The 23,956-nt window shown below is 40.6% G+C and overlaps 1 protein-coding gene across 4 annotated transcripts in view; it reads left to right on the top strand.

The window, feature by feature from the left end:
• Window positions 1-23,956, top strand: part of Il12rb2 (interleukin 12 receptor subunit beta 2) — a 71,162-nt gene that overhangs the window by 24,792 nt on the left and 22,414 nt on the right. For all 4 annotated transcript variants that reach the window (XM_050130338.1, XM_050130340.1, XM_050130339.1 and 1 more), the window contains 2 exons: window positions 7,218-7,297; window positions 18,623-18,839. In XM_050130338.1, coding sequence (XP_049986295.1) covers window positions 7,218-7,297; window positions 18,623-18,839 — 297 coding nt within the window. The remainder of the gene's footprint in view (window positions 1-7,217; window positions 7,298-18,622; window positions 18,840-23,956) is intronic.

Genomic DNA, 23,956 nt, shown 5'->3' with positions numbered 1-23,956 from the left:
TAAATCAAAGAAAAAATTACAGGAATATAATCAATTGTTTATTACTACCTAGAATTTTGTGAGACAAAATTTTTTAATTTCATTTTACATTCCAACCACAGTTCTCCCTTCCACCCCTCCTCTCACCCCTACCTCTCACCCCTACTTCCCCCACAGCCCATCCCCCTCCACTCCTTCCAAAGGATAAGGTTTCCTATGGGTCAAAAAAGGACATATTAAATTGAGGCAGGTCCAAGCCCGTCCCCACTGCATCAAATCTGAGCATAGCATCCACAATAGGGAATGGGCTCCAAAAAGCTAGCTCATGCACCAGGAATAGATCCTGCTTCCACTGCCAGGAGTGCCTCAGATAGGCCAAGCAACACAACTGGTAAGACAAATTGACTGGCTGACTTAGAACTCACTATGTATACCTGAATGGGTTTGAGCTCACAGAGCTCTACCTGCTTCTGCTTCCCATGTACTGGGATTAAAAATGTGCACTTTCACACCCAGCTGGAGTTTTTGTAATGCTGATATGAACATCTAAATGGTTATTTGCAAAGGTGGGAATCTGCATATGAGAAGCAGCCTTGTATGATTGGGCTGCAGTCTTTGAGCTCCTAATAGTTGGGTGTTTTGTTGGTTTTCTTTGTTTGTTTTGAGACAGGGTCGCCTATATAGTTCTCTTTAGTTTGGAACTCAATTTGTAGACCAGGCTGACCCTGAACTCAAAGACCACACCCCTGCCTCTGCCTCCTAAACACTGGTATTAAAGGCATGCACCACCACCCCCAGTGTGAAGTAATATTTTTTAAATACCTCGTGGATTATATTTTTGTTTGCACAATGCAGATAAGATTTTTTAAGTGGGTCAAATTTAATATTCAAATCCAAAATAGTATATGGGTCTAGACATCTGTAAGCTACATTATTACATCACATGGGTCTGAGCTATAAACTACAGAAACATGAGGCTTAGGAATCCTTGTCATTTATACATGGATTAATTACTTACTGAAAAAAAGTAAGTTATTAATAGTTATCAAAAAGAATTTTCTTTTCTTATTTTTCAGTACTTACCTGATAAACTCAAACTTCTCTAAGGCAAGCTAGAAACTCTAACATGCGGTGAATAAGTTACCAGTCACCATGAGACTGCTGTGTTCAGAGCAGAGCAGGCACCCAGAGATCTGATGCATGGCTTACCTCAGCCCTTAGGCTTCCTTTCAATGTCTGTACCTTGCTTCTCCGGTTTGATCTTTTTGTGGGTTGTCCTGTGCTCCTGCTCTTACTTTAAGCTCTGTGGTTTACACCCCTTACCACACTCTCTGTCATCAGTTTCTTTTTGAAACACCTACTGATGTAAACCTAAACGTGTGAAAACTTTTTTAACACTTCTTCCTTTTAACCCTTTGAAGTGTCTAGTCGTACGTAACTGGCTTCACTCTCTGAAACTGTGAATGACTTATGATGGGGCTCTTTTTCTGTAGCCTCAGCTTCTAAAACCAGAGAGGAGCATGGTGTCCCCTGGTGGTCCAGGTGTGGCTGTTTGTGTCATTCCAGCTGAGTGAAGGCTCTCTCCACAGCACCCTTCCTTTGCTGTTAAATTTAACTTCTGTCATGGTCTTCAGAGAAATGACCACTAAGGAAAGGGAGGAGGAAGGAAGCCTATGCCACCTTCTGAAAAACAGTCTCTAATTCAGCATCGATCAAAAGCTGTCTCGATTCTGGGGACTTGAAGCCATGTTTTCTTTCTAGTGAGAAAACACTCGTGAATTTGAGCTCAAAAGTATCCAGACCTGTGCACACTCACCACTCATGACACCTAGCAGAAGGCTCCCCTATGAGGAAAAGGCCTTCTTTTATGTATGTGACTCTGTTTATAGGTTTGAGTGCTACTCACCTCAATTAATTTGGCAAATTAATTAAGGAGGCATGGCATGCTTATCTTCAGGACAGAAAGTGCTTCGTGCCATGGTGGCAACAGAGAGAAGTGAAAGACGCCCGAGAAAGAGAGAGAGAAAGAGAGAGAGAGAGGTTCATTGGCCCCTCACATAAAGAAGGCATTCTGAGTCCGGCACAGGAGAGGACCACTAACACTTCACTTGTATTTGTTCTGGAGTTTGTAGAGAGGGCACAGCTGCAGAATGTGATTCCCAGTCTGTAATAATCCGTTAGGTGGTGGATCTTTAAGAATCAATCTAGTGAGCAATGCCTTTAAATTTGTTGCCAATATGTAATTAGCTGAAGGCACTATTGCTGTGAACAAGATAACTGATTTTGATACTGAACACACCCAATCCTAACTACATGGTCAATGCCTGAACTATGTAATTTGTGGCATATTCAGTATAGATCTTTGTTCAATATAGACATTGCATTGGGAAAAGCAGGACCTTTGGAGATAGCAAGAGCTGGCCTCAGCTCTCAGCTTAGCCAGTTTTCAGCTCTTTCTGGTCTTTGCCAACCTCCTTGTCCACAACTGTGCAGCAGATACCATCATGGGAGCCTTCTATATCAGAAGAGGGCTAATGAGACCATGGACTTGGCAGTGTTACTTCACACTTCAGAGTGGCTGGTGTCAGTTGCCTGTACTTTTTAATTCGTTGTACATGGTCTATCAGATACAAGCCCCAGGCTCAGTGTCTGTGTCACTCTCTCATGTCCTGAAGAAATGAAAGCATTTCAGAATGCCTTATGGAAACTTTTGTCATCTTGTTCTTGCTGAAGGGGCAATGTTAGCCCTAGTGGGAGGAGAGAGGGAAGAAAAAGGCTTTAGGTTCAAACACACACACACACACACACACACACAGAAGATGGGGTAGGGTGAGGGGGATTAGAGAAGAGCCATAGAAAAGGTCCACCTGATGAAGAATTCAAGTTTTTCAAGTTTAATAGAGGTCATAAGCTTTCTTAAAGCCAAATCACTGCATGGTGCGAAGTTCATACAAAGCTATAGGATCAAACAGACCCATGCTCAGAGCCTGACTTCCATAACTATTAATTCTAAGTTTCTTAACCATTTAAGAACTCAGTTTTCTTTCTTTTTTTTAATTGATTTTATTGAGCTCTACATTTTTCTCTGCTCCCCTCCCATCCTCTCCCCTCCCCTTCAACCCTCTCCCATGGTTCCCCATGCTCCCAATTTACTCAGGAGATCTTATCTTTTTCTACTTCCCATGTAGATTGGATCCATGTATGTCTCTCTTAGGGTCCTCATTGTTGGCTAGGTTCTCTGGGATTGTGATTTGTAGGCTGGTTTTCTTTGCTTTATGTCTAAAAGCCACTTATGAGTGAGTCCATATGATATTTGTCTTTCTGGGTCTGGGTTACCTCACTCACTATGATGTTTTCTAGCTCCATCCATTTGCCTACAAATTTCAAGATGTCATTTTTTTTGTTGTGTAGTACTCCATTGTGTAAATGTACCACATTTTCTTTATCCATTCTTCAGTTGAGGGAAAGTTAAGTTGTATCCATGTTCAGGATATGACAAACAATGATGCTATGAACATAGTTGAGCACATATCCTTGTGGCACAATTGAGCATCCTTTGGATATATACCCAAAAATGGTATTACTGGGTCTTGAGAAAGGTTGTTTCCTAATATTCTGAGAAATGATCATACTGATATCCAAAGAGACTGTACCAGCTTGCACTCCCACCAGCAAAAGTGTATCCCTCACCCCACAACCACCAGCATAAGTTGTCATCAGTGTTTTTGGTCTTGGCCATTCTTACAAGAGTAAAAGATAGAATCAAAGAGTTGTTTCTCTGATGACTAAGGATGTTGAGCATTTTCTTAAGTGTCTTTCAGCCATTTTAATTCCTCTATTGAGAGTTTTCTGTTTAGGTCTGTACTCTATTTTTCTATTGGGTTATTTGTTCTTTTGATGACCAATTTCTTGAGTTATTTGTATATTTTGGAGATCAGTCCTCTGTCTGATGTGGGGTGGGTGAAGATCATTACTATTCTGTAGGCTGTTGTTTTGTGTTGTTGACCATGTCCTTTGCTTTTCAGAAGCTTTTCAGTTTCAGGAGGTCCCATTTATTAATTGTTTCTCTCAGTGTCTGCGCTGCTGGGGTTATATTTAGGAAGTGGTCTCCTGTCCCAGTGTATTCAAGTATACTTTCCACTTTCTCTTTTATGAGGTTCACTGTGGTTGGCTTTATGTTGAGGTCTTTGATTCATTTAGACTTGAGTTTTGTGCATGATGATAGATATGGGTCTATTCATTCTTCTGCATGTTGATATCCAGTTATGCCTTTCTTTGGGATTTGCTGCTGTGAGATTATCTATTGTCTGTGTTTTTGTGGATGTAGCCAACTTCCTTGGGTTGGTACTAGTTTTCCTTCTAGTACTTTGTATAGGGCTGGGTTTGTGAATAGGTATTGATTGGTTAAATCTGGTTCTGTCATGGAATATCTTGTTTTGTCCTTTTATGGTAATTGAACGTTTTTCTGGGTATGGTAGTCTGGGCTGGCATCTGTGGTCTCTTAATGTCTGCATAACACTTGACCAGGATTTTCTGGCTTTCATTGTTTCCATTGAGAAGTCAGGTGTAATTCTACCTTTATATGTTACTCGGCCTTTTTCCTTTGCAGCTCCTAATATTCTTTCTTTATACTGTATGTTTAGTATTTTAATTATTATGTGGCAAGGAGACTTTTTTTGATACAGTCTATTTGATTTTCTGTAAGCTTCTTGTATCTTTTATAGGCATATCTTTGTTTAGGTTGGGAAAGTTTTCTTCTACAAGTTTGTTAAATATATTTTCTATGCTTTTGAGTTGAACTCCTTCTCCTTCTTTTATCCCTATTATTCTTAGGTTTGCTCTTTTCAAGGTGTCCCATATTTCCTGGATATTTTGTGTTAAGCTTTTGTTAGATTTAATGTTTCACAGGTGAGTCGATTTCCTCTATTGTATCTTCAGTGCTTGATAATCTCTCTTACATCTCTTGTATTCTGCTGTTTATGCTTGCATTTGTGGTTCCTGATCATTCCCTCATGATTTCTGTTTTTATACCCTCATGTTTTCTTTATTGTCTCTATTTCAGTTTTCAAGTCTTAAATAGTTTCTTTCATATGTTTGATTGCTTTTTCTTAGTTTACTTTAAGGGATTTGTTGATGTCCTCCAATTTTTTGTTTGTCTTTTCCCCCATTTCTTTGAGGAAATTTTTCATTTCCTCTTTAAGGGCCTCAAATATTCTCCTAAAGTTATTTTTTAGGTCATTTTCTTCTGCTTCATCTATATTTGGTTGTTCAAGTCTTGCTGTTATAGGGTCACTAGTTTTTACTGGTGTCATGTTGCTCTTTGTGGTGTTGCATGTGTTCTAACCTTGTCTACCCATCTTTTCCTCTAATTGGTGTAGTTGGGGCTGTCTGTGACTCTGGTGATCAATGTTCCAGGTGCCAGTGGATCCATGGCTCAGATAGTTGCTCCTCTTGGTGCAATCAGGGCCAGAGTTCCAATCACCCCGTTGGTCATTCTGTGTTCCTGGAGGTCACTCGGCACTCCCAGGGTTCACTCTATAATTCCATGGGTTATTCGGGCATGCTCCCACAAAGATTGATTGTTTGGAGCACTTTATGCTGAAGTTGCTGCCTTGTGCCTGCTCTGGCAGAGGTCCTGGCTCAGGTCTACTCCCTCAAAGGGCCCAGACTTTCACCCAGACCTGCAGAGGTCTCAGGTTCTGGCCTACTCCCTCAGTGGTTGCTCCTTTGTACTTGCTCCTGTGGAGTTCACTATCTCAGGCCTTCTCAGGCCTAGGTCACTGGCTCAGACCTGTTTCTGTAGATATCCATGGTCTGAGCCCACTCCCATGGAGGTCCCTGGCTTGGGCCTGGTTCCACAAAGACCTCTGGCTCTAGTCTACTCCCTCAGAGGTCCCAGGCTCGTGCCGTGACTTAGTTTTCAAATGACAAAAATGACAACAGCTAAATTTGCTGACAGTTTACCCTGTGGCAACACTTCATCTAAATTCTCAAGACAGCCCCCATGATAAAGAGCTACCAACCTCATTTGACAGATGAGGAAGCCTGCTAACAGGCCTGTTTGTTAGAGATCACACAGCAGGATTCTGTGGTAGACAGCCTAGTGCCTTGGTATCCCTTGCACAACATCTCCAGTCCCAGCAGGACATGAGGAGGAGAGGTGGTACCGAGAAAAGCCCTTGAGATAGTACTATCATGGGACTGTCCTGGTTCCTCCTTTTCCCCATTGCTAGTCTCTCCCTGGTTATTTAGCTTTTTTTATCCAGGTAGAAGGTGTTACTATTCTAGAAATTTTGTTCTGGTTGAAAGGAACTTTATTCCAGAAGGAACCCCAGTTCAGTCTCACCTCAAACACACTGCAAGTTTTCCTGTGGGGGAAGCTGGGTTGAAGCAACAGCAGCTGACTTCTGTGGTTGTACTGACTGATTGTACTCCAGGCTAAAGGCAAATTTATCAAGTAGGAGAGGAAACACACACACACACACACACACACACACACACACACACACACACGGCATCGGGTTGATTATTCTCTTTTTCAAGTGTGTTTGCCTTTCTCAAGTGCAGTTGTACTATATTCAACCATTGTCTTATTTATAGTTGCTGCTTATTTATTCTATTTGTTCAGCTTGTGTTTTGACATCAAATGAATAGCATTGTCTGGTCTGGTTTGTTGCTCATTCATCACAGAACAACGCTTACCACATTCCAGATACTGTATTTGCATTGTGACTCTTAGGTAAATGAGATGTGCCTTTGCTTCAAGCAGATCACACCAAATAATCACATGTCAATCTAAGATCAGGACTGGGGTAAAGATGAGGCTTGCTATTTGTACTTGTGGTTTGTGTTCTTACAGGACCTTGATTTTCTTTGTGGCCTACTTTTCCACCTTTCAATAAAAAAGAGAAACATAATCACACATATCTTGAGTTTTTAACTTAAATACTATGTACAAATGAAACATGAGTTGATATATTTTAAAGTTAAGTTAGGAAATAAATTTTCTTAGTACTTTTTATCTTTTTCATTTCAAAGTATCCATCTTTTTTTACTCATGTGCCAAATGGATACATGTTTGCTTTTAAATAAAAGAAAACAGAAAATATTAGATTATAGTGAAAAATGAAATTAGCCTATAACTCTATTTTAAGAATTATTTATTGACTTTACTGAAAAATCTACTGTATATACCTATATTTATGTGAAAATGTGCTTTTCACCCCTCCCTCTATCAGTGCCTGTTGGGACATTAGACATCTGGTACATGAAACAGAACATCAGCTCTAACAGACAACAGATCTCTCTTTTCTGGAAGGTAAGTTTTCAATTTAAAACTCAAGGAGAGTGTATACTTAAGTGAGTATGAGAACACTGTGGCTTCCATATGGCCCTGGAGCTCAGACAATTTCATGATACCTGACGTAATGTCAGCACTCTGGCCGAGTTCCCTCCTCCGAAGTTCACATCCGTGCTTTGTCCCACTTCCATGCCAGGCATTTCTGCCTCTAAACTATACCCTCTCATTTTGCCACCGTGCGTCCAAAACTGCTCCGCAGAGACTTTCTATCTAACTGAGTCATCCTGGGGGGGGGGGGGGGACAAAAGATAAGAAAATTGTGCATGTGGATGTTTAGGAATTGTCCCCACAGTTGTTCAAAGAGCAAAGGTTTTAAGAAATCCAAAATAACCTAAATGATAATTGAAAGGAGCCCCACCCCCAGCAGGAACAACAGAACAGGAGAGCCTGCCTTTCTTACAAAGAACCAAAGCTGCTCCTGGGCTAAAAGTCACCGTGACTACCTCATTTAATTCTTACACCCCAGGAGACAGACTCTAGATTGGCCTACCAGATGGAAAACCAGAGAAAGACAGTGCATGCCTAGGGTCATCCAGCCACTAGGTGGGAGATGTGGACTTAAGAGCCTCCCTGAACCTTTTTGTACTACTTGATGAGCCATCTTTGTTGAGTCAAATTACTGTTTGAGCTCAACTATCCACACACACTGTATATGCTGCATGCCTACAGGACACGTTTCCAAGTGAAGTGTACTAGATTTTATTTCTCAAAGCTCCCCCCAATTCCCACCACCACACACACAGTGTCCAGTGCAAGAGAATCTATTAAAAATAACTTGTTGCATCATGACCAAGCCCTTCTCTTTGAAACTAACATTGCAGTTCATAATGAAGCTGCTTTCAACGACAATGGTCAAAGTCGGATACACTGAGAGCTGTAGTTGTTAATGAGACATCCAGCTTGGGTGTTTTATAATAAGGCCCAGCTGATGCTGCACTGGCGGGAGGGCTCGAGGGCAGGCATGTGAGTGTTTTTTAATAACACTAGAACAACCCAGAACTGCAAAAAGGGGCACCAAGGAAGTCCAAAGTAGAACTATCTCCCAGCCTGTGAAGACAGTGGCAGAACGAAAGGAAAATTTGTCTTGCACTTTTGTCGGGTGTTTGCCTTAGAGGAACAAGTAGGTACTGAGTGGGTGGAGCCCCTATAGGGAGGGAGTATGTGTGGGTGCAGGTGAAAGTGTGCTCACATACATATCCGTGGGTGGGTGCATTATGAGATTGTCATGTATGTGTGAATGTGTTTGTATGCATGTAAGAGATGAGTATGTATGGGGTGAGTATGTACACAGGAGTTCGTGACTATAAGGGAGTGATTGGGTGAGCATGTATGTAAGAATGTATGCATGCAGGTATGTGTTTATACGAGCGTGTGAGGTTGTGAATGGGTAGAGGGTGGTGCACAGTGTGTAGATATGTGCCTGTATGAACGGTGGTGTACTAAGGTGAGGAAGACTTTGTATCGGAGTGCAATTTAAAGACGCCAGGGTGAGCTAAAGGGGAGCTAAAAATCTGAGGGTAAAGATCTGAGGGGTAAGAAATCTACTCACAACGGGAATCATCTGACCATGTTTCTTCATTCTTCCCTCTCCAGTGCATCATTTCTCATTGTTCCCCCAAACTCGTTCTCCATGTTCTACCTTGTTCGTAGTTCTACCCATTACTAATTCTGTCATATATATCCTTAAAACCAGCAATTCCCCAGCCCTATAGATTCCGAGCTGGAACAAAAATCAAATAAGGGTTTTCACACACACACACAAAGAGAGAGAGAGAGAGAGAGAGAGAGAGAGAGAGAGAGAGAGAGAGAGAGAGAGATCCATGGGAGTGGCTAGTACATGTCTGGTGAACTCCTTAATTGAGAAATTCTAGAGTGGAAGGTTGGTTCCCTATGCTACATTTTTAGGTGGTTAGAAAGGTTTAATTTCAGTAAACTTATGAATAGGGCAAGGATTGTTTAAATCAGAGCGCCACTTTTCTCGGGATGCATAGAAGATACCAGGTAACTAGGCAACCTATGTAAACAGTCAGGTAGAAGTCAGGGCTCTTGGTCAGAAAGCACATACACCAGACGCTGCAATTTCTACTGGCCTAGGTCTGGAGTTAGACTTACTGCTTTAAGCAATGAAGAGACCCAGGCCTCTAAGTTATCAGTTCTGGGCTATGCTGTTATCAGCCATTCTGATCTTGGGTGTTGTGGGTCTTTCTCTGGGCTGCAGGTAATTACCTCTTCTGCTGTCTTTGAGAACAAAACATAATTAAAATCATTAGTAAACGGAGGTGAAAGTGAGCTTAAGGAGTTAAGAATCTCCTCAGTGAGGTAAAACCAGAGCAGCAGTTTAAGCAGGTAATGCCTGGACCCTAAGCACTGACAAAATGCCTGCTGATAAAGATAATTGCAGGAAGGTAGATAGATCTCTGTGCTTACTGAGCACACAAGGCCTGGCCGAGGGAAATTGTTCCTCTCTAGTGCTAAGATTAAAAGCATGCACCACTACTGCCCTGTTTCCATGGCAAACTAGTGTGGCTACTGGGATTAAGTGTGTGTGTCGCCGCTGCCTGGTCTGTAAGGCTAACCAGGGCGGATGTTTTATTCTCCGATCTTCAGGCCCGCTTTATTTATTAAAATACAAGTGAAATATCACTATATTTTAGTAGTTCTGACATCTTGTTAATCACAGCTGATTCTTCAGCCCCAGCTAACCAGAACCACAGGATCTTAATTCAAAAGCAACAAATGGCCCTGACATAGTCTTTAAAAAATTTCCCTCTGAAACTACACAAGACAGGCCTCCATCTTGTACACTAGTCTTAACATTATCTTCCAAGCTCATAAAGAACATCCCAGAGAATTCTTGACACTCAACGGTTCTTCTAACACAAAGTTCCAAAGTCCTTCCACAATCTTCCCCCAAACATGGCTAGATAGGTCATGGCAATACCACACACCAGGCACGAATTTGTCTTAGGGTTACTATTGGCGATACAAAACACCATGACCAAAAAGCAAGCCAGAGAGGAAAGGGTTGATTTGGCTCACACTTCCACAGTGTTGCTCATCACTGAAGGAATTCAGGACAGGAACTCAAAGAGGGAGGGATCCTGGAGGTAGCAGCTGATGCAGGTCATGGAGGGGTGCTGCTTCCTGGCTTGCTTCCCCTGGCTTGCTCACACAGCTTTCTTGTAGAACTCAGTACCACCATGAGCTGCCCAGCCCCCATTGATTGCTAACTGAGAAAATGTCTTACAGCTGGATCTCATGGTGGCATTCCCTCAACTGAGGCTCCTTCCTCTCTGATGACTCTAGTTTGTGTCAGGTTGACACACAAAACCATCCAGTACAAACAGCAACAGTAAAATGTTGATGGTTTGTTGTAGGATTCCACGCTCTCTTCTTTTTGCTCCAGTTCTTGCCCTATCACACACAGATGGACACAGCATATCCAAAGACAGTTACTAATGGGAAGAAAGATTGCTCTTCCCCAGTTGCTAATGATACATTTCAGCTGAAAGGCAGGAAGTTCCGGTTAGTGAACAGAATGTGGCCAATGACAAAAATGAGACAATCGGGGGCAGAAAGTTATCAAATTAGAAAGCAGAAACAGAAGGGGAAATAGAGTTTTATTTTCATGAAAAGCTCCCTTATTTTATAGCATTTCTAGATGCAAATCGAGATAGAAATCATGATGTCTGGGCAACACCCATGAGATTTCATTCTTGATTCAGTCAGCTCAGAAGCAGAACATCCAGGGAACTGGTCATATGAGTGCTAACTCGTCCTCCTAAGAGTCCATTCTCTAATCTAGATAGAGCTGTGATATCTGGTTCAAGTTCTGTTTCTCTGTCATGTGATCCATGTGTTTATGTGTGCCCATCCACATGTGTCTGTATGAACATGCATGTGTGTTTATGAGTCTGTGTGTGTATCTGTGGTGTTTCTATGTATATGTTTGTGTTATAATTTTTAATTTATTTTTGACAATTTCATACATACATAAAATGTTGAGATTTTTAAGTCATAAAAAAACACAGTGTATTATGCTGAGATTCACACCCATGTCTGTTGCCCACCCACTCCTGCCCACTAAACTCCTTGTTTCTTTTTTACTAGCCCTGCTCCCACTTTCATGTCTTCTTTCACAAGTATGTGACCCACTGAATTTAATTGAGGTTGCATGCATAAGCATGGGAACAGTGTTATTTACTGAAGCTTGAGCAATTTACCAGTGGCTACACCACTGAAGAAAATGACTCCCCTGCCACAGCAACCCACTATCAATCAATTGCTCCTTAAAGAGGGGTAAGAACTCACGTGTCCCTCCCCTATCCTTGATAGAATGTTAATGGGCCTAATCTCACACGTATCTTCTTCAGGGGGCCACAGCTACTGTTTCATGATTGCAACTGCCGTGTCCTTGTCTTTCCAGAAGACTGTTTTACAGCTCTCTTCCTTATCCCACATTTTTTCTGCTTCCTCTTCCCCATTTTCACTAAGCCTTGAAGGGAACAGTATAGATGTTCCATTTAAGACTGGTTTTATATCCTGCCACTTTGTAGCCTACCACTTTGTTCATAGTTATCTGTTCCAGAAGGTTTTGCGGTAGAATATCTTATGTACTAAATCATAATGTCTGCAAATAGGGAAACTTTAAATTCTTCCTTTCCTGTTTATATTTACGTTTATTTCCTTCTTTTGTCTTATTACTCTAGCTATGACTTTATCTTGAATAAGGGTAGGAAAATGGATACCCCTGTCTTGTTCATGATCTTAATAAGTTTGCATGTATAGCCTTTGTTATATTGAGAGATATTTTTCTCCATCCCAATAGTCTCCTGGATTTTTGTTTGTTTGTTTGTTGTTTGTTTTCCCATATGAAGTTGAGTATTATTCTTTCAAGGTCTATGAAGAATTGTATTGGGATTTTAATAGGGATTGCTTTTAGTAAGATGACCCTTTTTACTATGTTAATTCTACTGGTCCATGAACATGGGAGATCTTTTCATCTTCTGATATCTTTTCCAATTTCTTTCTTCAAAATACTTGAAGCTTTTGTCATACAGGTCTTTAGAGTTACACCCAGATATTTTTTGTTTGTTTTTGGTTGTTTGTTTGCTTGATTGCCTTTTTTGAGAAAAGGTTTCTTCTCCATATAGCTTTCCTTGGCTTTCCTGAAACTCACTCTGTAACCAGACTGGCCTTGAACTTACAGAGATTCACCTTCCTCTGCCTCCTGAGTGCTGGAATTAAAAGCATGCACCACCATTGCCAAGCAAGGTATTTCATATTATTTGTAGCTATTATGAAGGGTGTTGTTTCCCTGATTTTTTTCTCACTTTATTTATCTCTTGTAAATAGGAGGGATACTGATTTTTCTGAGTTAATCTTGTATTCAACCACTTCACTAAAGGTGTTTGTCAGCTGTAGGAATTTCCTGTTAGAATTTTTGGGGTCACTTATGTATACTATCATATCATCTGCAAAGAGTGATAATTTGACTTCTTCCTTTTCAATTTGTTTCTCCTTGATCTTCTTTAGTTGTCTTATTGCTCAAGCTAGAACTTCAAGTACTCCTTTGGATAGATATAGAGTGCACAGCTTTGTGTTGCTTCTAATTTTTGTAAAATTACTTTGAGTCTCTCCTTTGATGTTGGCTATCTAATTGATGTATATTGCTTTTATTATGTTTAGCTATGTTCCTTGTATCACTAATCTTTCCAAGGCTTTTGTCATGGAGCGGTGTTAAATTTTGGGAAAGGCTTTCTCAGCATCTAATGATATGACCATGTGGTTTTGTTCTTTCAGTTTGTTTATATGGTGGATTACATTGTCAGAGTTTCATATGTTGAATCATCTGTGCATCTCTGCGATGAAACTTACTTGATATTGGTGGATGTATTTTTAATGTATACTTAGATTCGGTTATGTTCATTTGATTCAAGAAATTTTCCTTCTTGATTTCTTGAATTACACATTCATCACTCAACATTGTGCTGTTTAATCTCTATTTGTTTTTCTGTAGTTTCTCTCTATTGATTCCTAGTTTTAATCTATTGTAGTAAGATAGAATACAAGAAGTTATTTCAATGTTTCCATATTCATTGAGATCTTTTTGTGTTCTAATATATGATCTATTTTATATAGTTTCATGGGCTGCTTAGAAAAATATATATAATACTATTCTTTAGTGTTCAGATAGAGTCTACAGACTTCTTTGAGACATTTGATTTATGATAAAAGTTAATTTCAGTGTCTCTCTATTTTATGGCATAACCTATCTTTGGATGACAGTGAAGTCACTTGCTATGTTGTGTTGTGGTTTGTATGTACCTTTGCATCTAGTAATATTTGTTTTGTGAAACTGAGTGAACCTCTGTTCAGTACTCAAATACTTATAACTATTAATGTCCCTTGATGGATTGTCCCCTAATTTAGTATGAAGTGATTTTGATCTCGTCTGACTAGGTTTGGTTTGAAGTCTGTTTTGTCAAGTATCACAATATCAAGACCTGTTTGTTTCTTGGTTCCATTTGTTTGGATACCTTTTTCCATTCTCTCACCTGTCTTTGATGTTAAGTGTGATTCCTTGAAGCAGTAAAAAGAGTATTCCTGTTTTCTAGTCAAATCTTCTAGTCTATGTCTTTTGATTGAGGAACCAAAACCATTAATATTTGGGATTATTGAATGGTGTAAATTAATTCTTGTCATTTGTTAGTTGTGCAGTCCTTAGTGTTTTCATTATATATATATATCAACTGTTTTAGCTTCATTTATTCTGCCCCCCAAGCCTCTTGACTGACGGTGCTTCTTTCTCTTCTGTCCATAATATTTTTTCCAGCATCCTCTATTGAGCTGGCTTAATGCTCATAAATTCCTTTAGCCCTTTAGCCTGCTTTATTTTCATGGGAAATTTTTCTTTTTTTCTTCAATTATAGCTGATAGCTTTATCAAGTATAGGTAGTCTTGGGTTACCATCTGTGGTCTGATATAATTTGAAATATGGCTTTCTAAGTGTTTTAGGCTTTTTGTTGTTGTTTTTGTTTTGTTTTGTTTCATGACAGACTTTATCTGTTTAACCCTGGCTGTTCTGGAACTCACTCTGTAGACCAGGCTACCTAAAACTCAGATCCTCCATTCTCTGCCTCCCAAGTGCTGAAATTAATGGCATGTACCATGTTGCCTGGCTCTTGCTTCTGGCTTTTAAAGTTTCTATGTTTGCTATCCCTTCAGCACAGCATTCTTCTCCTTCATTTTCTCCCATAGTATACATCTGCTTCTATTGGCATCTGAGGACGAAGTGCTGGAGCCTCTAATCTGACAAGCAAGCAAGATCTCCATGTGGTGTCTGGGAAGGTGGTCAAATTTAGGGTCATAAGTAACATTGGCCAGACAAGCAGATAGGTTCTCTAGATGGTTTTGCATGGCTGGGAATTAGGGTTCTGGGAACAAGGGTGCTTGCTGCTGGCCTAATGAACTAAGTTCTCCACTCTGTTCTGTGACAGTTGAGGGGCATGTCAGGGCTGGCAGGAGTGCTAACCTCTGGCCTCATGAGCAAGCAGTACTCTTTGTGCGGCTCTGTTGTCGCCGTATGTGTTCTTTAGCAAGGTGTTTTTAACCTCCCGTACACACTTTCCTCATGAGTAAACTTAAGATAATACTAATGTATAACACATGAGGCTACCATAAAGATTCACGAGGTAATTATGAAAGTCAGGATCACATTCCTGTTATGAGGCAAGCATTGTGCAAGCCCATAAGGACACAAAGGTGAGCTGATAGTCTGCAGGGGCTGGGAGAACACAAACCTGGAAGGTTTCAGTGGAGTGGTGCTTAAATCTTGAAATCCAAATTAGAACACAGCTGGTATGTGCCTGTAGTCCCAACTACTAAAGAGGCTGAAGTAGGGGAATCATTAAGCCTAGGAACTTAAGGCTAGTCTAGGCAACATGGAGAGACCTCATCTCAGGAAAGCAAACAGACAACAACGAACCCTTCCTGTTATTTCTACACTTAGGACTGGGGTTGCTGATTGTAAATCACGAATTCCAAAATGAAAGTACTCAGTTTGTGTATGAGGGGGGGTGTTGTTGTTTTACACTTATTTATTTGGGTCATGTGCATGTGACATTAATAGAATTGATGTCTATTCTCTCCTTCCATCATGTGTGTTTCAAAAATTGAACTCAAGTGATCAGGCTTGTCAGCAAATGCCTTTACCCACTGGGCCATCCTGCCAGCCCCGTATTCTGTTAACTCACAAATTATATGGACTTTATGACCATTTGTGGCATTAGTAGAAATTTCATAGGCAGCTAAAAGACAAGTCAAGATTTTGACTATCCTTATTTTCAAAATAGGGATATTATGTCTCAGAGCGATAAAATAACTGTGTGTAATAGACGTTACACAGAGACGTGAGAAAATCAAAGATGCTTCCTACTGCAGTTTGAGGGTGGGGATACAGTTCAGCATGAAGAGCATGTACTAGCATGCACAGGGCCTGTATTCAATCCCCAGCGTCACCCATGCACAAAATTAGTAAGGATCCAAAGCTAACACAAAAGGAAAGGAGAGCTGTGGCTAATGTGCCCTATGCCTGAGCTGTCAAGGGGGTCTTGATTTCTGCTGCTCTTCTTTGACATGAGCAAAACTCTAATGGCCTTCCCTTTCTGTGATTAGGTTTCTTCTTTTTATTATTTGTACTCAGTTCTACTAGAAGGGATCCAGGTGTCAGAAACCCTACCAGGATTGGCAACTGCACACTCCAGAAAACGCCCCTTCCTGACATCCACCAGGGGGCGTTCCATAGACTCTCTAGGTATGGCTAGAGCTGGTTGCTCAGCTGCTCTAAGCCAGGCTCACACCTCAGAAAGGGAAACAAGATCTAAACATAACAAGGAATGTCAAGCTCGTGATTAACAAAATGTTATTTTCTCCCTTATCACCTTCTCAAATGAGTAGCACTGGAGTACGAATATGTTTATCTGCAGAGCCAGTCAGTCCGTCAGGATGGCTATCTTCAGAGTTCACGGCTTGTCTCCCGTGACTCAGAGCCTTCTGGCTCTTGAAGAAAAACGCCTGTCCCCACCCTTCTCAAATTGCTAAATGCATGCCTTCTGTTGACGCTGTGTGTGAGAACGCATCATAATGCCATAGCTGGAGAAGAGCTGTAAATTGCAGCAGCCTGAACCTCCTCCCTGTCTCATTTACATTTACTTATTTTGTGTCATGAGGGAACAACACACCACAGCAGAGGGAGAAAAACACTACAGATGAAAGCAAGTGTCGGTTACAGAAATGCATCCCCTCAGCTATCTCTCACTGCATCCTTTCCTGCCAGCCCTATATGTTCAGAGATAAGTGTATCTATCACACACTGGTCCCAAGCTCTCTCCACCAAGTCATTGCTCAGAAGTTAACTGCTCACACAGCTCCATTCCTGCCAGAGGATGACTTCCCCAACACACATTTATTTCATCTATGTTGTTTTTCTCCTCTGATGAAGGTCAGATTTATTAATATGATGTTTGTTAGAACATTAGACTTTAAAAAACATTTGCATAGCTGGTTGTGGTGGCACACACCTATAACCCCAGAGACAGGAGCACTAACAAAAGTTTGAGGGTCAGTCTGGTTTATGCAGTCAGTTCTAAGACAGCTAGGGCATCACTGTGAGATCCTGTCCAAAATACACACACACACACACACACACACACACACACAAAAAAAAAAACCTGGGGAACGTAATTAAAAGCAAGCAAATGCTTATGTAATCCTCACAACAGGCAATGAAATTGACTGTGATGGATGTAATGAACACCTGAATGATAACTTCAGGGAAATGCTGAAGATTCTCCAAAGCCTCCCCATCAGCGCTGTTTTCACCCAGTACACTGGACCAGGCTAAGATCTAATTTAGGATGTATGGACCAAAAGTTTCCCCCAATAGACTTGCATTAACTAAGCTCCAGAAATGGCAATATACAGAGCTGAGTTTTGATTAATTACAGTAAAAATGTAGCTAGTGGGCCAATCAGAAGACTTGACTCAGCAAATCAGAACATTCTCTCTCCAGTACTAAATGTCTTAGAATCCAAATTGCAATCAGGATGGCAATTTATTCACTTAAAGTGAAAGAACTGAAGTGCACCAGCTGTTCATGCCCAAACACTTCTGACAGATAAACTGCATAGAAAATCAAATTATGCAGCCTCTTGGTAAGCAGGGCATTTGCTGGTCCTCAGGTGTGTCTTCCAGTAAATGGTCTCCTGCCATGAATGGACAGCTGTGCCCAGAAAACTATGCCTCTTAAGTCTGTTAGCCAAGCCTTCTTCCTGCAGTAGGCAGGGATGGGCATTGCCAGGGTTAGACTCCACAGCTCTTCAGGTCTGTGTTTCCATTTGTAATGGCCATTGTACAAAACAAGAGAAAAATAACAGTTTCTGCTTACTGTGTGGCTTTGTTCCCAAATGATCGCAATCAGAATTTTGCAGTTTGGAGCTAGGTTCCTAGCACAGAGTGCTAATTCAAGTTCCTAAGGGTCATTTTACTGCTTTAGCTCCTGAATGTGGTGGTTTTGATGTTTCAAGCAGTCTTGCACTTTCTATATTTAAAAAGACATCCTCACCAGGAGGCGGTGGAACACACCTTTAATCCCAGCATTTGGGAGGCAAAGGCAGGTGAGTCTGAGGACAGCCTAGTCTATAGAGTTCTGGGACAACCAAGGCTACATAGAGAAACCCTGTCTGAAAAAACGAACGAACAAAAATGAACCCTCTCCCAACCACTCCCCACCCATGCCTGGCTTTCTCTGAGTGTCTTTCTGTGTCTGTCCATGAGTGTGTCCCTCTGAGCATCTCTTTGAGTATGTCTCTGTGTGTCTCCCTATGAGCATGTTTCACAAATTTTAAAACAAAAATCCAGAGGAACTGAGTGCTTGCCCCAAGATCTGAGTGTCGGTAAATTTGCAGCTCAGAGCTGGTGCTGCTACAGTCAGACTTCACAGCTTTCCTATGAGGTATTTACCATCAGTAAGCTTCATTTTGAAGAAAGAAAAATCAGTGTGTTTTAAAGAATTATCGTTTGAAAATGTTAACCATTTTTTTTTACTAAATAGAAGGTGTGAGATTGTGAATCACTGAATGAAAGTGTACAGTGGAGATGAGAAGATATAAATAAATAAAGCACTTAGAGGCAGTCGCCTGCATCCGTGTCGGGTGGTTCTGGCACAAAGAGCATCCCTGATCTTGTCTGAGAGTAAGGCTACTTACCTATGTTCTCTTGCAGAATCTGAGTTCCTCAGAGGCAAGGGGGAAAATCCTCCAGTACCAGGTGACCTTACAGGAGGTAACAAGAAAAATTACACTGCAGAACATTACAGCACACACCTCCTGGACTGGGGTCATTCCCAGAATTGGGGCTTGGACTGCATCTGTGTCTGCAGCCAGTTCAAAAGGCTCTTCTACTCCCACTCGTATTAACCTAGTGGATCTGTGTGGCACTGGTAGGTACCTAGTCACCTTAACACTGCCTGTGGGAAGCTCTCTCCCTCACCTTCTCTTTCCTGCAGGTACAGGCCAGAGTGTGGTATGAGCAGCCAAGAGTTTAGAGTTTGGAGTCAACAGCTGTCTTTTCCTGTTACCTTGGCAATGTCCTTGAGCAAATGAATTATAATTAACCCTCTGAGCTTCAATTTCTTCATAAGATGGAGATTATACTTACTGTCTTGCAAACCACTGTAAGATTACAATCTTACATATGTATTAGTAACATTATATTAGAGTAATATTTTCCAATTAGACTAGTTTTTACAAATTCAAATATATATATATATATATATATATATATATATATATAGCTAAATTCTGGACCAAAAAATAGACTTATATTTAAAAACTGAGTATTAAAATGAAATTGTGATCTTAGTGAAATTGTGATAAAGTTTTGTTCTTTATTATATACATTTAAATATGTATCTAGTTGTCTTCAAAAATATCAACTAGTTGTAGAGTCTCACATTTATAATCATATCTTCTATAATTACTTCCTCAATGAAAAGACCATTATTAGCTAAGAAAGGGATCTTATGCTATGTCTCAAAGTCTGCACTGTAAAAAAGGAAAAAAAAAGTCTAAACAGGAAAAAACACTGTATTTGGACCCTCTCTTATAACTTAGTGTCATATTGTTATATATACATGTGTGTTGTAATGAGAGCGGTGGGGCTGCGTCCCCAGCACCCTGGCTGCCTGCTAGCTTATGCCCGAAATGACAACACACAAACTGTATTCATTTAAACACTGCTTGGCCCATTTCTATCTAGCCTCTTCTCGGCTAACTCTCGCACCTGGACTACCCCATTTCTAGTAATGTGTGTAAGCACCCCAAGGTGCGCTTACCAGGAAGATTCTAGCCTACGTCCATCCTGGGTCGGAGCTGCCTGGGAGAGCGGAGCCTGGAGTCTCTGCTCCAGAGAGCAGAGCTGTCAAGTCTGAGCTCACTTCCTCTTCCTCCCAGCATCCTATTCTGTTTACTCCTCCCACCTATGTTTTAACCTATCAGGGCCAAGGAGTTTCTTTATTGCTTAACCAATGAAATCAACAGATTGATATATGACACTCCCACATCACATATGTTCAGCAATCATCAGTTTGAAGAAATTTGTGCCAAAAGATTATATTATTTTAAGATGTATTATTTTGTGTGTATATGTCTTTTGCCTGCATGGATGTCTGTATACCATTTGTATGCAGTGCGTATGGAGGCTGGAAAGGGCATCAGATCCCCTGGAACTGGAGTTACAAATGGTTGTGAGCCTCCATGTGGGTGTTGGGAACCTATCATGGGTCCATTGGAAGATCAGCCAATGCTATTAATGGCTGAGTCATCTCTCCAGTCCCAAAACATTAATGTTTTAGATGCAACATTAAATCTTGATTATATTTTAAGAACATGTGATGAACACAGCTAGAAGAAAATACCAGTAAACATGGGTATCAGCTCGATTTAGCATTTGAATTAGGAATTGCTCCTCAGAGGCAGTCTGCCTGCAGGCCTGACTACTGTGGCTCATTTGCCCTCTCACATGATAGCTCAGGGTGGTGACGTCAGTCAGTCTCCAGGCTCCTCTCTCTTTCCCTCTGCCAAAGCTGACGTTTGTCCTCACATGGAAATGGTCCAAAGGCTGCCAGAGCTCTAGCTGTTTCTTTGTAGGCAGCAGAATAGAGAGGAGGCAGAAGGGAGTGGCCCCAGTGTGCAGGAGCTCGCCTCAGTGCACAGCAGCTTTGCACTTGCTGCTACTTGCTGGTCCTCACTACTCACCTGACCACACCCAGCTGCAAAGAAGGCTCAAGACCCACATTTCTGGCAGCCTTGCTATCTTCTTGAAGAAGATGAAAAGTTGTTTGGTAGGAAAAGCACTGAAGGAAAAAAACGTAAAGGGAAAGATGGATCTTCTAACTATGGGGAAACCCTTCCAAGTTCATATACTGTGAAATAATTATATCTTAAAAACACCATATGTGGTAGGTGTGATAGTAAACACCTGTAACCCAAGCAGGAGGCCTAGGAAAGACGTTGGCAAGTTAGAAACCAGTGTAGACTCTGTAGTAAGATCCTAACTCAAAAAAAAAAGAAAGAAAAAAGAAAAAATGCAAGTAAACCTTAAACTGTAAATAATAGCTTATAAATAAATATATATTGTGTGTGCATCATATATATTATATACGTGTATATCATATATATTATATATGTGTTGATATATATCACATTTTAGCATAGAGTTGATATTGTCTATATATTTGTCTATATTAATCTTTTTATTAATTTTTAATTAATTTGTACTTTTTTCAAATACATAGAATATCAGGGATATAAACACTCAACTCAAAAAAAAAGAAAGTACAAGAGCCAGCCTGTATAGTTCAGAGATCGCTTTTAATATACACAAGACCCTAAGGTTGATCCCCATTGCATCTCCATGACCCCCCAGTTGTGTTAGGAAAAACAGAGATATAAAAATGTTTAACTTAGTTAGCAATTAATGAAATGTAAATTTTGAAAAACTTGAAAAGTCAAGTCAAACTGACAGAGTGAGAAGAATGAGTGTGCTCCATGTTGGTGAAACTGTTTTTGTGTGCTTTTGGGGGGGGGGGTAAATTGGTACAACTTTCTGGAAAACAATTTGTCAATACATAAAAATGCTAAATATGAACATGCCTTTTGACCAGAGAATCTCACTATTTAATATTCCAGACCAGCCTGGGATGCAGAGTGAAACTGTCTCAAAAATAAATAAGAAAGAAGGGAGGCAGGGAAGCAGGGAGGGAGGGAGGGAGGGAGGGAGGGAGGGAGGGAGGGAGAGAGAGAGAGAGAGAGAAGTTTATCCTCAAGAAATAATAGAATGTTAGAAGTGTAAATGCAGCCGTTCATTGAAACTGCTTGAGGGCTGATGAGATGGCTCTTGTCCGAGTCTGACATCCTGAGTTCAATCCCCAAGACCCCGCAAGGTGGAAGGAAAGAACTAACTCCCTCAGGTTATCCTCTGACCTTCAGACCTGTGCTATGGTACATGTACGTGCACAACATGTATACATAAATAATAGATTTTTTAAAAGAATTTTTCCTTGAAGCAGTATAACAATATAGCTGACCTATACAATAGAGAACAGACTGTTAAATATGTCTGACCTTTGCCTGTCTTAATCACACACTAACATGTTACTAACTGTTTCATGGGAAGATTTATATTACAAGCAACAAAGTAGTCTCTTAAAAGGATACATGGTCCTAGCATATGGAAGGCAGAGGCAGGCAGAACCTCATGAGTTCAAATACAGCCTGGTCCACATAGGGAACTCTAGACCATACAGGAATACAGAGAGAGACAGCACGCATACACACATGCACGCATGCACGCACGCACGCACACAGATAATTCCACTTTAAATCTACATTTATATGAGCAGATTTCTTTCTATACTTAAAAACAAAAGGCAGAGCCAGACAATGGTGGCACACACCTTTAATCCCAGCACTTGGGAGGCAGACGCAGGAGAATCTGTGAGTTCAAGGCCAGCCTGGTCTACAAGAGTTAGTTCCAGGGCAGGCTCCAAAGCTACAGCAATACCTTGTTTCAAAAAAAACAAAAAACAAACAAACAACAAAAAGCCTAGTAGAAGCCATGGACATATTAACAGAGGTCATTTTTGCATCATTGGATTACCAAAAATTTTTCTTCAACACCCTGCCCCTTTTAGTACATTTTTTTTCCTTTAAAAAAATCTCATTTAAGCTAGGTACTGTGGTACATACCTTTAATCCTTCCTCTTGGGTGAATGGATCTCTGAACCAACCTGATCTACAGAGCAAGGTCCAGGATGTCCAGGGCACCATAGAGAAACCTTGTCTTGAAAAGCTATAATACTTTATTTTATTTTTTCCATTTATTGATTTAGTATCTGTGTTTGTATTCATGTCACAGTGTGCCTGTGGTCAGAGGATAACTTTTAGGGGTGGGTTCTTTCCTTCCACCAAGTGGATCTTAGGGGTCAAATTCAGGCTTAACAGCCGGCATCTTACCTGCTTAGCATCCTACACCCCCTGTTGTTTTTCATATTTCATGTTTCTCCTCTGTGGATAAGTATTGTACATAGACTTTTTAAAGATTGATTTGTTTTTGTTTGTTTGTGTGTTTTACCTATGTAAAACATCCGTGTGTATGCATAGCACAACTGTGCTTGGTGCCTAGGGAATCGGAGCTCTGGCACTGGAGTTACATACAAATGGCCGTGAACTGCCATGCAGTGCTGAGAACCGAACCTAGATCCTCTGCAAGAGCAGCAATTGCTCTTCAATGCTAAGCCATCTCTCTGGCTCCTGTACACAGCATTTTTTAAAAATGGATTCTGCAGTGGCATTATGCTGTTTTTAAGATGAGCTACATCAAATTAGCCATGGAGGCTGGTGCCGGCCTTTCATCCCAGCTGTCAGGAGGCTGACACATGAAGGTTTTGCATTTGAGAATGGCCTGAGCTACATAGCAATCTCAGCTACACATTGTGATCCAGTATCAAAAACCCACTGTTGTTGGGGAGTTATCATAGTAAATAAAGAACTTGCCATGCAAGCATGAGCACCTGAGTTCAATCCCCAGAACTGACATTTGAAAAGCCAAGCATGGTTGGCATGACAGTGTATGTTTGTAATCCCAGTACTGGGAGGCAAAAATCCATGAATACCTGGTGGATAACAGGCCAGTGAGAGTCTGTCTCAAAAACAAAAGGTGTTTGAGATCTCAAGAACACCATCCAAGGCTGTCCTCAGGCATATGCACACACACCTACACGTACACACACGAACATGTACAGAATGCACACACATACATATAAAATCCAGTGACTAGGCATGCATCTCAATAGTACAGCATTTTCTTAACAATGGCCTAGATCCAGGTAACAGAACATGAAAGTAAAGCACTCATCTATATAAAATACATAAATAAATAAATCTTTTTAAAAATAAAATAAAAAAAGATTGCTTCTTCCCAGATGACACAACTTTGTATCAAGTTGACAAAAAAAAAAAAAAAAAAAAAAAAAAAAAAAAAAAACAAAAAGAAAAA

This window comes from Alexandromys fortis, unplaced genomic scaffold (genome assembly GCF_014885135.2).
Source record: "Alexandromys fortis isolate MF-2015 unplaced genomic scaffold, M_Fortis_MF-2015_v1.1 scaffold_338, whole genome shotgun sequence".
Lineage (NCBI taxonomy): Eukaryota > Metazoa > Chordata > Mammalia > Rodentia > Cricetidae > Alexandromys > Alexandromys fortis.
Note: the sequence above shows the minus strand (reverse complement) of the source record. Positions and strands in the feature narration are given on the sequence as shown.